The 17,898-nt window shown below is 41.0% G+C and overlaps 1 protein-coding gene across 1 annotated transcript; it reads right to left on the bottom strand.

Annotated features, from left to right (window-relative positions):
* Nucleotides 1–16,829: 16,829 nt before the first annotated feature.
* On the bottom strand, nt 16,830–17,609 carry LOC149187079 (uncharacterized). The gene has a single exon (XM_089409547.1). The coding sequence runs from the start codon at nt 17,607–17,609 to the stop codon at nt 16,830–16,832; it is 780 nt and encodes a 259-aa protein (XP_089265673.1).
* Between the last annotated feature and the right edge of the window lie 289 nt (nt 17,610–17,898).

Genomic DNA, 17,898 nt, shown 5'->3' with positions numbered 1-17,898 from the left:
CCATCTAAACCCCCAATCATCTTCAAAATACTCTAGGCTTTGTTCATTATAAGGTTGGCAAAATTGAAAATTGTCAACTTCCTCGAGTGACTAAACAGAGGTGGAGCCATTATTGATAAGACAAATAAGTTAGTTATTGTATAATGCTAATGACATACATCGTATGCCAATGATAAGAACAAATGAATACATATTTTTGTAAGATTGAACCCATATATGATGTGGCCATATGTAGGGTAATCATCACAATCTTGGTCTAAATAAAACAAATAAACTTTTCCTTTACATAAGATGGCCTCCTTAAGGGGTTTTATTCCACCATAAGGAAGTTTTTTTCTCTTCCACACCATATCAATGCTACTGCAAATGAAAAAATCTAACTGTATGTTTATGCAAATATGTTTTAGTACCACCCAATCATATTTTCGTGAACTAAATTTTTGCAATTGAGAAAAGGATCCCTACTCTCCAAGAGAAAGAGGCCCAATATTTCTAAAGGTCTTTGTAAAAGGAATCACTACAAAATAAATTTTTGAATGAGAAAAGATTGTAGGAGTGGAGAAGTAATCATTGATCCAACTATACATTGAATTGTGTATCCAAAATCAATGAAAAGAAAAATGAAGGATGATATCTAGCCTTTATCTTTAAGGTAGGATCCAAAAAATCAGTTATGTTCAGTACCAAGTGTCGAAGTGAAAATTCCAAATTCTTCAACGACACATTAATTGCAATGAGATAGGAAAACATAGTTTTGCGAAACAACATTCCAATATTTACAGACCATTTGAAATCTTATTAGCATTGATAATGGGAGCCAATGAAAAATTACCTCAATAATCTCATATGGTTGGAACTTCCACATGGATTGATCTAAAGGAAGATGAAGGGGTTTTTTGGAACCAAAATAAATATTCTCCATTATATTAGAAATACAAAAAACATTAACATAATTAAATTTGTAAAGAATATGAAATAACAATCATAAAGTTGTTAAACATTATTTATCATGATAAAAATCTTTTGAACATTCTTTATCATGTTGAGCATACTAATTATCATATTAAACATATGTCAAACATGCTAATTATCATGTTAAATATTAGAATTAAAATATGTGAAAGGTAAACACATTGAAGATAATAAAGATGTTCAAGATAGTAAATATTAGAATGATATATGTTGAACAATAAACATGCTCAAGATACTAGGATTAAATATATTGAACAATAATAATCTTAATCAACATTAAATATGATAAACATGCTCTAGCTATTAGCATTAAATATGATATAATGGTCAAGATATTAGCATTAAATATGTTAAACAATAAATATGCTCAAGATAAACATATTCAAGATGGTAAATATGTTCAACAATAAACACACTCAAAATAAACATATTCAAGATAGTAAATATGTTGAACAATAAAGATGCTCAAGATATCAGTAAGAAATATGTCCAACAACAATAATCATAATGAACATTAAATTTGAAAAACATGCTCAAGCTATTAACATTAAATATGATAAAATGGTTAAGATATTAACATTAAATGTGTTAAACAATCAACATCCTAAACATAATAAAAATGATAAACATCAATACTACTAATATTAATACTAATATTAGTATAGTAAACATTAGCATTAATATTGAGATTAATAACCGTAATAACATTACCATTAAGACTAGCGTTACTAACATTAATAATATTATTAATACTATTTAAATCAATGTTGATATTATGTACATTACCATTAAACATTAAGGTTAAATATGTTAAATAAAATACATAATGAAGCTAATAAACTTGGTTAAGGTATTAAACATGACGATGATAAACATGTTGATACAGTATTTAATATTATGAGCAAATTTTTTATTATATAAATTAATATAAAAAATCCCCTTTCCAATATTATCCTCATAGGAATTCTTTAATATTATCTCTGGGATGTTAGTTTTTTTTTTATACCTATATAAATGTATTTTATGATTTTTTTCTTTCTTTTGTAAATCAAGATTCTATTCATTTTTCCAAAAGGAGGTACAAGAGTAGCAAAATGTAGGTAGTCTCACCCCGACCAGGTTTGTTGACTACTGCAATGAACATATGACAAAGAAATAGAAAAAAAAATCTAAAGACACGGTCCACAACGTAGGAGGCCAAAAGCACCAGTAAACACATAAAACAAGTAAAACACTTGTAACCATGCTAGTCATCAGAAGTGATGGAGGTTGGGTTGTTCGGAGTTGTTCCTGGAGGAGGAGGAGGACGGAAGGAGCATTGAATGTGCTCTTCGAAGTGGGACATCCAAGCCTCCAACTTCTCTACTTTCTCAAATAACATATTTTGGCCTCACCAGACCACCACTACGTGCTCCCAGACATGGCACTAGAAGTAGTACATTTTGTTCAAAGTGGAAATGAGCTATGCATGCTCCTCTTGACTCACCCTGTAGTGCTCTAAAAAAAATATTGTCTTTGACCACGTCCCAAATTAAGAGCCTTCCCCTGTCGCCTCGAACCACCGTGGTGAATCATTCCATCTCGTTGCTGGTTCCGTGGGGTGAAACTCCCACGACTAGCCACTGAGCCACCACGATCATGACCACCACAAGCCTTAGAAGCTACTTGACCAGAACGATCCACCATATTGCCACCGCGACCACCAGAGACCACCCATCCCAAGTGACCTGCATTAATACCTACATTCCTAGAGCTAGTGGTCACTATTTCCATCTGTGAGGCAGACACACAACCCCCCGGGTTGCCAGAATTGGGCTTAAGTTGCGAAGAAGAACGAGCCAAACAGGGAGTCAGATGCATAATGATTGACCCTACACTGTTGGGATGGGCTCAAGCTGACCAGCTGGTGACTTCACAAACCTCAACCATCATCGAGGAGAAATGCCCCACCCCCACTGGCGAGACCATAAGTAAACAACCCAGGATGATCGCAGAGAACTGTAATTCCAAACCAACAATGAGGATTTTGGTATGAAATTCACATCCCCTCTCCTTGAATAGGACCCTTGCTAACCAAACCACCCAAAATCCATCACATGCACTCCATAGACACCGCCTAACCTTGTAGGTCCCCAAGAGGGGACCACTGAAGGCAGCGAGGCAAATTTCGCTCCAACGCGCAGGGGATGTCACTAAACCCCAGCAGGACCAGCAAAACAAAACCAGAGAAAGAAGGTTGAATCCTTCCCTGTGCATGATAACAATAAATCGAGTACCAAACGAGAAATTAACAAGAATGCACACCCGTAAACGAAGGAGGGTACGCCAACAACGAAGATGCCACCACTCTAAGACAGGGTTCCCTCGAAAACAGACGCTCCCTTGCTCAAATATTGAACTGCATTTGACATAACAAGACCAAACCCAGAATGTCTGATAGCAAACCTCACCACCCTCCATAAATCTTCAACAGACACCACCTCCCACAAGTTTCAAGACTGTTTGAGGTCTCAGACAAGTTACATTACCATATCCCATACATAAGTGTTGTTGGGAAAAGTATCCAATACGGAATGACCCTATCCCACTCTAAGGGTGATAGTACCTCAGCAACAACCGAATGCAAAGCTATTCAAGATTACTTCTTTATGAGATGTAAGAGAGGGGAGAAAGAGATCCACTAACCGTTGTCTTCCGCTAATGTTTGACCCAATCTTCTCTCCTTGCTGCTTGCTCCCAGCTCCTTGCTCTTTCACTGGCCCAGCTACACAAAGATCCTGCAAAAGCACAAGAAAGGGAAACTACAAGAAGCATACATCCATAATTGATTCAAGGATTAGAATAAATCAAATATACAAGCATCAATACGCCACAAAGACACATGCATATAGAAGAACCTCAAATGCTTTATTAATGGAAGAAGTAAAGTTCTGAGAGTGTTACAACCATAATAGGCCCAATCCAGCAACACCTCCCAGCAGAAAGAAATCTCCTCTTCACCTCCTTCAAAGCAATCACCCAATAGTTCTATACTCAAACCAACAGCACTTCCTTACATTCACAAGATTTCAGCCTTCTTAGACCTCATGAGAGAGCTCTATATATAGGAGATTTGGAGAAAGGATGAGTCAGCTTGAGTTTGGCATGAAGCTGACTAGTGTCCTCTCCCACTTTAGTTATACTTCAGTTCTTGAGTCCACTTGGAGTTTCTTGCTTCCACTTGGAGATCTAGATCCTCTTACTCATCACAAGGCGAATTCCCTGATCCAAGTGTCATTTTGGAAGCTTCCTGGGCATTTGACACCTTGCAGAATGACTGTACCACTTGGTCAATCTCGCCCAGCGCAGGTAGCCTTCATTAGAGTTGACATTCAGCGCAGGTACAGAGTGGAGCAGTTGACATTCAGCGCAGATGCTCAGTGGAGCAGTTGACATGATCCAGAATTAGCTTGTTTTTGAGTGTTTTCAGGTGGAGAACTGATTTTCAGTGCTGTGGTTTGCTGACCTTGTTCCTCTAGGGGTAGGAACAACATGTTTAGGGACTTTGGATCCCTTAGATTATCGACATTTCATGCTTCATGCTATAAGGCACAAAAATGTCTATAACAGTTGCCCCCTAAAGTATGAGGTTGTTTATCGGGTGAAATGCTTTATCAGGAGGATCCGAAGTTCATTCAATCGCTGAGAGGTGCCCTGTAATAAAATACAATACAATACATTATTTTTCATTCTGCTTTCATGATCTAGCTGAGGCGGGCATTCCCATGCTTAGCTTTATAAATTCATTTTGGTACATAGAACAGACGATCGTCTGATGGTAGACTGATAATTCTCTGCTGAAATTATCATCCTTTGAGTAGGATGATCATCTGCTGCAATGATGTACATATCAAATGTCTTTATATTTCCTGAATATATATCGCAGCCCGGATGGATGAAACTAGATCCGGGGTCTTCAAACTCGTTCGATCTTCACTCTAAGTACAAGTCGATCCATGTGAGAATTGCGCTGAAGTCGAACATGGAAAGACATCGCTTAATTACCGGTCAATAATGTAAACTGTTAACAAGCGCGAGAGGAATCACCAATAATGACAATGACCCTCAAGGTACTACAGTACAATTCACGTGGTGTGAATAAAGGACTTGGCGTCGAACACCACGCAAAATCTTCTGGTCGAAGGTCATTGATGTATACCTGTCGCCGGAAGTGAGAAACTTGCCATTGAGGCATGCAAGCTTCAAAGTACTGGGGTTTTGTTCCTAGATCAACTTCTTGGATAATGAGCTGAAGTCGACAAGAAGTGATCCGTCAAAGGAGGGCCTTAATGAATCCCACATCAGTGACACGGAACGGAGTTAATGATTTTAGTGGAGGTGAAAACAATCTGTGAGATATGATTCAGGGTGGCGATCATGGGTGGATGAAGGATAATGTATGGCAGTGGATGGGACACGGTTGACTCTTTCTGAACACATCTCTTGAACACATAACGACACTGATGTGATGGATCGGTAGCATTACCCCAAATGTGGATGGTTTGGCGAAGACCATGGTGATGAGACCGGTGAATGAAACAACCCAACCCGATGTGATACGGAGGACAAAGTGTCATGTTCAAGAGCGACTTGCTACCATTAAAGCTTTGAGGTTCTCCCAATTTTTCCCCAGTCATTTCTGACCAGTACCTCTTTATTTTTGTCAAGCTTGAGGAGGATAACATATGCTTGTTCTATAACCTGCCCTTTGGGCAAGCCCATCGCTATGTTTTAACGAGCCTAGCGATAGGGAAACTCGTTCTCGTCTAAAGACAAGTTTGTCGCTATTTAATCATTTTAACGAGTCTAACGACAAGGAAAACTCGGTCCTTTTCATTTTTAGAGAGTCTGAAAAGGTACAGAAAGTTAACTCCAAAATTCCTTTTTCGTCATCTAATCCCTTAAGTCCGAAAAAGTATAAAACAATACAGAAGGGATGAGTTTTCGATAACTTTAACGAGCCGAATAAAACAAGCGCTCGACCTTTTTGTGCAATAATCCCTCAGGTCCAAAAAGATTAAAATCTAGAGGAGGGATAGCTCTTCCGGTCATTTTAACGAGCTGGAAGGCCAAAACTCGGCAAACTTTTCATATTTTACGAGTCAGATGAAAAGAGCTCAAAGAAGACTCGTCTTTTGAGGAACGAGTGATAAACAGGGATAGCAGCAGATTCCAGGTACAGGTTGGAATTTTCCAATCACGGCAGTGTCACAAGGATGGCTAAGTGAGATCACTCTTCGCAGCTGTTCCTCAAAAAGGGTAAACAATCATATGGGGGTGAACGATTGGCCAAATGGAATGGAGGTGGCAAGTGCAAACACGACCAAGGCTTTTTATGGCTAATAAATTTACGATCACAATGGTTATTTACCGGAATAGGTTCATTTTTTAATGAGCTTAAACTCTGGAGGAAACTCTTGCTCACGCTTTTCTATTTTTTAACGAGCATAAATTCCACGGTAAAACTGCTCGATCTTATGTTTATTTTTTAACGAGCATGAACTATGTGCTAAAACTGCTCGGATCTCGCTTTTCTATTTTTTAACGAGCATAAATTCCGCGGTAAAACTGCTCGATATACCAGTCATAAGATAAGAAATGTCTCCTGCAAGATTCCAATTTTTATAGAGCTTGCACCTCACATAAGCTATGCTCCCTCTCATCCTTTCTTTATGCAAGTTCGGAAACGGCTAATCCCAAAAAACAGATAAATAACCGCTCCTAGCTTGCACTCCAAAAGGTTTGCATGCCCCCAGGTATAAAGTACAATTTCAAGGCTGCCCCTACTTATCCGATAAAACATTTGTTTTAAAGGGTGAGGCTTGCCTCTTTCTGGTTACCCAAAGATTGTTTTGTTAACACCATCAAACGAAAACACTTCCTCGGCACTGTCTACCGAAGTAGACAATGGTGAATGACCTTTGTCAAACAAGTAACCTTATCAAAAGAATCTTGTTCTAGAACAACCCCTCTTCCTTCCACGGACGGGGTACGGACTAGTCATATTCCTTCGCGGAAATTCTACCTTATACCCAAGGTTTCCTCTGCCCAAAGCAGACCAGGATGCATGCCCCCTGGGTTCCAGTCCCATCTTTCCGAATCACTCGCACTCATCGGGAAGGAGGACTGGGGGTGGAGACATTTCTTGGGTGAATAGACCATTCAGGGTTGGTATTTGACTATTTGCTATGCGTGATCCTGGAAATGAAAGTTGGTCTACGAGCTTGACCATTCTTCCTTCGTGTGGAAAACACATTACTCTAAAGAGTGAGGAGACTATAGCTTCCATGCAATATATATAGTCTCGTCCAAGGAGTAGGTTATAATCCAAGGGTCCTTGAACGACCATCACGTTCATTTGAACGGTCTTCCCTTTCAATGTAACAGGTACATTGGGGAGGATCCCTAACGGTCGACTGGTTCCTTTATCAAAACCCGAGAGATTTCTTATCTCAGGCAAAAGCTTCGGGGAACCCAGTGCTTTCCAAGCAATAGAGGAAAGGATACTCACAGATGCCCCTTCATCAATGATAGTTCCAGCCATTACCATTCTGTAGATTTGGACTATGATTCTGAATGGTATACTGGCTGGCAACCGGGGTCTGCCTAGTTGGTTCCAATCAAAGGACACAACCAGGTTGCTTGGTGGTGGGACCGAATACACGGCTGGATATGACCCTGACGATGTTCCTTCCTGCGATAAAGGAATGGGCGCATTGCCCTGATGCTCATCAGAGTTGGTGTTGATGAAAAGAATCTGGATGGTGTCATCCTTATTCTCTTCAGTGAGGGTGTCATTTGAAGATGAATCTTCAGTGACGGTGTCATTTGAGGATGAAACCTCTGAAGGAAGAACCGGGTCAACTGCCGTATCGACCTTTAGACTTTCGTCTGGTCTGGATTCAGTAGGTTCATTTTCAATGACTGACGCTTCAGCTGACCACTTGAGCGGGCCAGCTGTATTTTCAACCAACGAAGGACTTGGCACGAGTTTTTTGTATCCAGGAAGAAGTCTCAACGTTGAAACCGGGCGATCTTCCAAAACTCTCTTCGCTTCGTCTAAGAAGGGACAACGGTGGATGGCGTGATCGCCTTTACACAGTTTGCAGGGGGATCTTGCTCCCCCTCTTTGTCTTGAACCTTCACTTTCGCTGGTTGACGGTAAGCACTCAACATGGCTATCAGAGGTTGATGCTCCCGAATTGTGCAACCGAGGTGACCAGTCCCTTAGTATCTGGGGAATACAGGGACAATCTCTATGGAAGTGGTCTCCTCTACATATGACGCATGGCGATTTAGGCTCGGTCTGTGCAGTGTGTGGATCTTTGTCAGATGTCTTTTGCTTGCCCCCAGTCGCCTTAGGCTCCTTCCTCTTCCTCTCCTTCTTCTTCTTCTCCTTCTTCTCCATGGGAGCTTGGCTTTTGCCGGCTCTACCTCGCGAAGATGAAGGATTGGAGGAAGAGTTATAGGAAGTTGAAGGTTGGTGGGCAGCTCTAGACTCATCTAACTGTTGACTCGACTGTTCAGGAACCATGGTGGTCTGAACTACATTAGTTGAGAATAGCCAAACTGGCAAGCCAATTGTCAGTCCTGGAAGCGACAATGTGGCCATGTGGGGCGCACCAACTTCTCCCCAAGAGGAGAATGAACTAGGATTTCCATCATGTGGAATTCCTTGGTTGGGGCGTTCCATGTTCTCAACTTAAGATCAACGCGGGAATAGGAGGTGATTATGTTCCGTTTAAAATAAATTTTATAACGACGCTTTAGACACAACTTGCTTTTTCACTTTTTAAGAGTCGAGAAAAAGCTAAAGATGACTCTAGTCTCCTTCGATGTTTTAACGAGCCCGAAGTGACAAATGCTCGGATGGACTTTTTCAGTTATAGAGTTTGAAAAAGGCCAAAAGAAACTGCTCTAGAGTTCTAGGCAGAGGGTGTGCCAAACTTTTCGCAAAACCACAGAATACGTTTTACGGTACGAGTGGTCGATCTTCGTGAATGCTGTGTTCACTGCATTGCGATCAGTAGGGCGGCCGACACGGTTTCCTATTGGATAAAGGCTTTGTTCCTATAGGGGTCTCCCAATATATACGCGACGGTACGTGGGAGCACAAGTCCGTATTGATACTTATCGCTTCACCGTGGAGGAATCACCCAACCACTCGACGCTAAGATATCACGTTTAACGACGCCGGAACACGTCTCTAGCTTAGACCTCTATGTGTTTGCGTTATGTTTCAATGCGTTGTTATGTAAATTCAATTTATTTTAAGGTTGATCTTGTTTAGCAGTTTGCCTTTATGGATCACCACGAGATGTATGATAACACTCCTAAATGCAGTCTAAGATGATAAGCAAGCTTTTCAATCTTTCAACTTTGAAAATCTTAACTACTGAGGGAAAAGAAAGACAACATCTTTTCACACAGATCATAGAGCACACACTAATGCACTTTTTCCTAAATCAACATGCAAGCTGTCATAATGCACATGCACAATGCAAGTATTTCTTTTCTCTTTCTTAATGTTTGTGCGACACAAAAAGAAAGCTGTTGTATAACTTTGAATTCAATTTCAAGTGAAAGCAAACAAGCTTGTCCAAAATCAAAAGACACCTTAAGATTTACTTGTTTCGACACTAGAAATATATAAACTCAAACCATATGACGAAAGCAAAAGCTCAATCAGCTATGAACAACAAACAAACTAACTCTTAAGATCAAAACGACACTTTATCACAGGTCTAGATCTAAGAGGCCACAGCAAGACTAGTTCACTTTCGTTATGGGAAACTGTAAATGATACAAGAAATACACAAAGAACAAACACAGTTTCTTTATACAACCGAGGCAGAATAGTGGCAAGGAAAGTTGGTTTCAGATAAGCACATTGACTGGTAACAGGCAGCAAAACAAGAGTGAAAACAGGGCAAGAAACAGCAGGAAACCCCAGTAGCACAAGGCAAGACTGGTCCAGCGCAGGTGGTACACAGGAAGTTTGACCTTCAGCGCAGGTAGCCCCTTCGGGAACTGCGCTGAAATGCAGACAGCCTTCACACAACCTGCACTGAAGAACGAAACTTTTGTTTCTCTTGGTTTCCGGGTCACAGATTGCTCAAAAATTCACAGTTTTTGGCCAAATCAGAAGCTATCAGTCAAGGACACACTAAGGGATGACAAGGAGGATGAAAAGCTATCACTAAGAGCTTATTAGAGTCCTTGTGGATCAGCTCTTCAAATCATAAACTTGCCCAGAAACTGAGCTAGAGTAGCTGCCCTCTACTTTGCATTTGAAAGATCCAAATGCAGTTCGATTCGGTACTCCCTTCGTTTATGAAATGAATAGCAAAAACACAAACAACCAACAAGATACGATCCCCAGCGGAGTCGCCAATTTGTTGTTGGGAAAAGTATCCAATACGGAATGACCCTATCCCACTCTAAGGGTGATAGTACCTCAGCAACAACCGAATGCAAAGCTATTCAAGATTACTTCTTTATGAGATGTAAGAGAGGGGAGAAAGAGATCCACTAACCGTTGTCTTCCGCTAATGTTTGACCCAATCTTCTCTCCTTGCTGCTTGCTCCCAGCTCCTTGCTCTTTCACTGGCCCAGCTACACAAAGATCCTGCAAAATCACAAGAAAGGGAAACTACAAGAAGCATACATCCATAATTGATTCAAGGATTAGAATAAATCAAATATACAAGCATCAATATGCCACAAAGACACATGCATATAGAAGAACCTCAAATGCTTTATTAATGGAAGAAGTAAAATTCTGAGAGTGTTACAACCATAATAGGCCCAATCCAGCAACACCTCCCAGCAGAAAGAAATCTCCTCTTCACCTCCTTCAAAGCAATCACCCAATAGTTCTATACTCAAACCAACAACACTTCCTTACATTCACAAGATTCCAGCCTTCTTAGACCTCATGAGAGAGCTCTATATATAGGAGATTTGGAGAAAGGATGAGTCAGCTTGAGTTTGGCATGAAGCTGACTAGTGTCCTCTCCCACTTTAGTTATACTTCAGTTCTTGAGTCCACTTGGAGTTTCTTGCTTCCACTTGGAGATCTAGATCCTCTTACTCATCACAAGGCGAATTCCCTGATCCAAGTGTCATTTTGGAAGCTTCCTGGGCATTTGACACCTTGCAGAATGACTGTGCCACTTGGCCAATCTCGCCCAGCGCAGGTAGCCTTCATTAGAGTTGACATTCAGCGCAGGTACAGAGTGGAGCAGTTGAAATTCAGCGCAGATGCTCAGTGGAGCAGTTGACATGATCCAGAATTAGCTTGTTTTTGAGTGTTTTCAGGTGGAGAACTGATTTTCAGTGCTGTGGTTTGCTGACCTTGTTCCTCTAGGGGTAGGAACAACATGTTTAGGGACTTTGGATCCCTTAGATTATCGACATTTCATGCTTCATGCTGTAAGGCACAAAAATGTCTATAACAATAAGGTGCATTGAGAGGACAGGGAGGCTATGTATCGTTGTTGACTTGGCTAATCACCACCATTGAGGAGTGTTTTATGATATTTTAAATAATAATAATAATATTAATTTCATATTAATATTAATTTGATATCAATATATTAATATGATATTATATATTACTATGGTGATCTTATGTCTTGATGATGGATCCACTTATGGACCCGAAATGTAGACATTCCTACAAATTAATTGTGGTAAATCTGAACCTCCAATTTAAAAATATCAAATTATTAGTATTGTTAACACAATTAAGATTGTAATGTATTTATCTTATTCATGTAATATAGTTTTAATAATAATAATAATAATATTATTATTATTAAAAACATGGTTTAAATACAAATCTTCAACAATATACATGATAATGATAAACATAGTGATATCGTGATATAATTCAATATTATGATATTTTTTTAATATTTTTTTTGTGTAAATCAGATAGATATATTATAAAACAAAATATGGTACAAAAAATCTGCTGTTGCAGATCGAGACCTGAGGAAGACAGGTCCACAGACACAAGACACAAGCACTAAGACATCAAAATACTCTAAAAGTTCAAAATGTTGACCGCACACCACGCAGGGTGGCATGGCCATTTATCTACTGCGCATAGCGTTAACACAAGCTGACCTTAAACTACGCCACTGTAACAAAAATACTTTCAGGAAATGACAGAGTTACAGTCCAAGAAGTCCACCGAAACAGTTTGCAAAAACAAAAGAGGTGGAACAGACCGCCCCGACTTACTGCGGGGGCATCCCGAACCTGCTTGCTGTGTCCAAACCCTGTTCCAGGACGTGCTTGTCCACTCTCTCTTGCAAGGAATGATAATTATGAATTTCCTTCGGCGGTGCCTGCTGCTGACGATCAGAGCTCAAGGGATCCGGACTCAGCGTCTGCCGTAGAAGTCTAATAAGCAAAGTTAACTTTTTGTTAACAGATTTTGCAACATCATGCACTGCCGAGATTTTGTGGTCTAACGCCTCATAGATCTCAAACAGACCTTTCAGTTGGGCCTCAGAGATGAAGTTCTCCCCTTGAGAATGCTGGTTCCCTTCATCCCTGGATTCCAAAGCTCTCGCCAACAGGGTTTTAATACTCCAGCTTTCCGCTTGAGTACACACAGATTGCGTAGCTCGCCTGGAGGCAGTGCTCGGGTCCATCAACCAGTTGACCTCCCTTGCTATGTCCTCCTCTGTGCGCGTCCGTTCCTCCTCCTTAACCGAAGCTTCCATATCAGCAATCCTTCGTTTATTTCTCGTTGTCGCTCGGGTCTCGTACATGCTCCTCACAGTATGAAGCTCCTGGTTTGCATTTATGCTTCGACAGCTTCCAGTATCCATGTTGCCCCTGTTATCCAGTTTCTTGATGACCAGCTCGGAGCAGAGAAATATAGAAAGAGTGATGGATTCGTTGCTACAACTATTTGTTAAATAGCCTTTCTCCTTGAAGTTTCCCATGATGAGCCTCACCTTCCGAAACGACGTGGGAGTACTATCATCATAGTTTTTGTAGATGGCCGTGAATGCAACGTGATGCCTCGAGATTTGAAAATAAATGTTGCTTATGCCTTCATGAATGTGTTCGTGCCAAGTGTCCATCCTGCTAAAGAGGCAGCGGCAGTAGTCCCTTCGATGTATCATATTATAGATATAATCTGTGTGTGCCTTCTGTTGCCATAAATGCTTCCGCCGAACCTGTCCTTTCATCCTGTGCCAACTTTCACAACTCATATCGTCTCCAGTGTGTTCCATTTTGAGGTGTCGTAATACTCTGCCGTTTTCTGGTTAAGCCCGGTTTGCATTGCCCAAGTCCTCTTTTGCCAGCTGTAAGCATCTCTCCTTAAGGCTCGGACTGTCCACTTGCTGCCAACAGCTGTCCCATCCCCTGTCTTGGTTGTCAATGCTGTAATTTGCCAAGTAATCCGCCAGCCCATTTGCCTTACGCCTCACCGTCTGAAAGACTAATCCTTTCATTCCGCCAATTAACTGTGCAATGTTCTCCGTCACCTTAGCTAGCCTCCAGTGTTTCGTAGCTTTGCAAGCCTGAGTGCCTCCCTGGATTTTCTTTGCGACTGAGATGACCAGGGACGAGTCGCCTTCCACCACTGCATTGCTATTCTGTAAATTCTTTAGAATTCTCAGCCCTTGTTCTAACGTCGCGAACTCCATTTCATTGTTCGTGCCTTCTCCCAGTGCCCTGCAGTAAATATGAAGAATTTCTCGTTCCTGGTTTCTAATAACACCTCCTATGCCAGCCATCCTGGGGTTGCCTCTGGATGCACCATCAAAATTCAACTTCAGACCTCCCTCCGGCGGAGAATTCCATCTGTTGGCCTCCGAATTTGGTTGTTGCTGGTGTCTTGGCGTCGATATGCTATGGTTGGCTTCCAGTTGAAAGCACTTGAAGATATGTAAGTCCCGAACCGATGGCTTCTCATTGGGATCCACCTTGCATTTTGTCTGAATTAATTGTTTAATGTTTGTTAGTATAGTTACTTTTGATTGCTCTGTATTTCTGTATTCATCCTGAAATATTCTCCTGTTGCGCTCTTTCCATATTGTCCACAACAAGAAGCCTGGCATGGCTTTCCAGATGCTATTGACTCTCTGGTTTTTGGAAAAATTGTTTTGCCAATTTAGAATAGTATTTCGGATGGAATCTCTGTCACAGTTTGATTTTCGTAGAATTCCCTCCATCCAGTTCCATAAATGGTTTGCCCAGTCACAAGAATTAAATAGGTGGTTTATAGTTTCTTCTTCTCCTAAGCACATTGGGCATCTGGATGGTCCACCGAACCCTTTTCTGCGCAGATTGTCCCATGTCAGGGTTTTTTTCCGCATTAGTAGCCATAGGAATGTTTTGATTTTCGGCCAAAATAAGTTGTTCCACACTTTGTTGCACCAGGGCACTGCTTCCTCCTGTTCTGCCTTTTCTATCATTTCCCTTGCTTCTTTTAGTGAGAAATTGCCACTTCCTATCATGCCCCATCTTAGCTGATCATCTTCCTCTGTTTTCCTTATCTTTCTTTTAAGAATCTGACCGTTGAATTGCTTTGTGCTTTCATTTCCCTCAATGTTGTTGTCAACGTTGAGATGTATCCATTCTCTCCAATTTGAATCTCTGCTGCTCTGATTCCAGTAGTGGCAGACTCTGTTTTTGCCTTCATTCTGGCTGATCTGTTTGAGAGAAATTAGCTCTGGGGTGTCCAATTTTGGGAGTTGCTGCCAAGCATCTTCCCAAAATAGGGCCAACCTTCCATTGCGTATTTCCCAGAAGCTATTCTCCTGCACTAAGCTATGGTTTTTTCTTGCAAGGTTCCATATGGGCGAGCCCTCCGGAACCTCCTGCAGTCTTATGAGATCCTGATAATTGCAGTTTGGGATGTATTTTTCTTTCCAGTGTCTAGCCCATGGCAAATTGGGCTCTTTAATCCATCTCCACCATAGCTTTGCACCACAGGTCATGTTGACGACTGAAGGATCCACTAAATTTAGTCCCCCCATAGATTTCGGCTTGCATAATTTGTTCCAGGTTACGAGCGCCCATTTTCTCTTGTCCCCATTTCCATTCCATAAAAAGGATCCCTGTATGGCTCTAATTTGTTGAAGTATCCCCTTAGGAGCCGGTAGCATGGATAATAAGAACTGCGGTATAGCCTGTAACACAACCTTGGTGAGGATTAATCTTCCGGAAAAGTTGAGCGCCCTGTGCGTCCAGTGTTTGCATCTATTTTCCATGTTGGCTATGATCTTCTCCCAGTGCACTTTCTTCCAAGGTCGGAGAGTAAGGGGAGCTCCTAAATATCTCGAAGGTAAACCGCCTATTCGGAAACCTAGAAGTTGAGAAAGGTGAGCCTGAATAACATGATGAGTGTTGAAGAAGAAAATCGTTGATTTGGAAAAATTGATTTCCATTCCTGAGGCCCTGCTAAAGAGATCTAAGATTTCCTTGAATGCCAAGGCCTCTTTCACTGTGGGGATGCCGTGTAACATTGTGTCATCCACAAACTGTTGATGGGTAGTAGCAGGTATAGAATGGATTGGTTGAAGACCCTTAATTACCCCTTCAGCTTTCTTTTTGGCTATGATTCTGCTGAGACCCTCCATGAGGATAACGAATAAGAAAGGGGATAGAGGATCACCCTATCTTATTCCTCGCAATGGTGAGAATGGTTCAGAGGGGGCTCCATTAACTAAGATCGAGAACCTTGATGATTTGATGAGGGCAAGAATCCAGTTAACCCATTGCCTACAGAATCCGAAAGCGTCCAAAATAGCTTCAAGGTATTTCCAGCTCACCTTGTCATAAGCTTTTGATAGATCAAGCTGCATTAACATCCCTGCTTCTTTCCTTGAATGGAGAGTGTGGATCATCTCTTGAGCAAGAATAATATTGTCTAATATCTGCCTTCCCTCTACATAGCCTGATTGCTCTTCAGAGATGATGCCCGGAAGAATGGGCTTCAGCCTATTGGCAATAACTTTTGATATTATTTTATAGATGACATTGCAGAGAGCAATAGGTCTGAACTTTTCAGGAGTGTTGGCTTCCTCTACCTTTGGGATTAGTGCTATAAAGGTTGAATTAATGGATTTGAGAATTGTTCCAGAGCGTCTAGAGTCCTCTACAACATCCCAAACATCCTGCTTCACAATGTTCCAGCAAGCCTTGTAAAAATTGATTGTAAACCCATCCGACCCAGGGGCTTTATCGTTTGGCATGCTTCTAACAGCTTCCTCCACCTCTTCCAATGTGATTTCCCTGCTGAGGGCCCAGTTCTGCTCAGAGGTAACAGATTTAGGAATGGCTTTTAGAAGTTCCCTAATGGCTTCCTCTCTATTTATCTGCGGTTCCTGTGCTATGGATCTGAAATGAGATGAGAGCAACTCTGATATGTCATGGTGGTTCTTCACTGACTCCCCATTTTCATTTCTCATCTCAAGAATTTTGTTTGTACTTCTGTAATCTAGAGCAGATCTGTGAAAAAATTTGGTATTCTGCTCTCCCTCTTTTAGCCACTGGATTCTTGATTTTTGCCTCCAGAGAATTTCTTCCTGCTGACATCGACTGTGCCACTGTTGAGTTAGAGTTTTTTCCTGTTCGATAGATTCCTCACTGTTTTGCCCAGCTACCCACTCTCTGTGAATTTGTTCCAATTTATCTTCTATAAGGGTTTTCTCCTTGAAGATATCTCCAAAAACCGTTCTATTCCACTCTTTTATCTTATCTTTGATGAGTCTTAATTTCTTCTGCAGATTGAACATTTTAGAACCTTTACCTTCCAGAGGTTCTAACCACTAGTTCTCTACCAGCTAAAGGAAGTTGGGATGATCCAACCAAAATTTTTCAAATCTGAAGGGTTTATTCCTTGGTGTGCCATGAACAGCAACTATGAGCGATATTGGCCAATGGTCCGATCCTCCACTTGGAAGGATGTCTGACTCTACAAGGATACCATCCATTATGATGCTTTCAGAAATCAAAAATCTGTCCAAGCGAGAGGCTATCATTCTATTTCCCCCTCTTCTATTATTCCAAGTAAAATTGCCACTCTTGGTATGAATGTCTACCAATTTGGCGTTCTCAATAAAACTGGTGAAAGACTCCGCATCCCTGTTAAGTTTCCTTAGACCCCCTTTCTTCTCTAGAAGGGTTGTTATCATATTGAAATCACCCCCCAAAATACACTTGGACATTGGATGCCTAATAATAAGTCTATTTAAGGAATTCAAAAAACTTATTTTATCTTCTATCTTCTGTGGTCCATAAACATTTACACATAAAAAAGATTCAGAATTACCTGTGGGTTGAGCTTCCACAGCAATGAAGTGCTTGTTCGCTTCTGCAGATAGTATCTGAATCTCTCTTGTGTCCCATAGTATTGCTAGGCCTCCTTCTCTGCCCTGACTTTCAACTTCTAGAAAGTTTATGTGCCTTCCGATCTTCTTGGTAATCCTTGCCATACTGGAGCTGCTACATTTGGTTTCCTGTAAGAACATGATTTCCGGTCTATATTTCTGGAATTTGCGTTTCAGTAGTCTGTGCTTTGCTTGGCTGTTTAGCCCTCTTACATTCCAAGATATAATCTTCATGACTAACTTGTGGTATTATTGATAGGACGGGAAGGCGCTAAGAGCCTTCATCTTCCCTGAGTTGATCAATATCATTCCTAGCTCCTGCAAAGCTTCATTGCTTGTCTTTTGGCCCCTTTTCTTCTTTTGCCTTGAGCTTGATGAGTTCCAGAGAAGACTCTTTGGGTGGATACCATTTCCTCTTGCTATGCCTAGCTTCCTATTCTGCCTTTCTAGTTCTGCTTTCTGCCTTGCTGTGAACAGATCATTGATTTTTTTTATTTCTTCTTCCGATGCAATTTCTATACCT

This window comes from Pinus tabuliformis, chromosome 3_1 (assembly GCF_031772625.1).
Source record: "Pinus tabuliformis cultivar Carrire ecotype Pingquan chromosome 3_1, CPIR1, whole genome shotgun sequence".
NCBI classification, from domain to species: domain Eukaryota; kingdom Viridiplantae; phylum Streptophyta; class Pinopsida; order Pinales; family Pinaceae; genus Pinus; species Pinus tabuliformis.
Note: the sequence above shows the minus strand (reverse complement) of the source record. Positions and strands in the feature narration are given on the sequence as shown.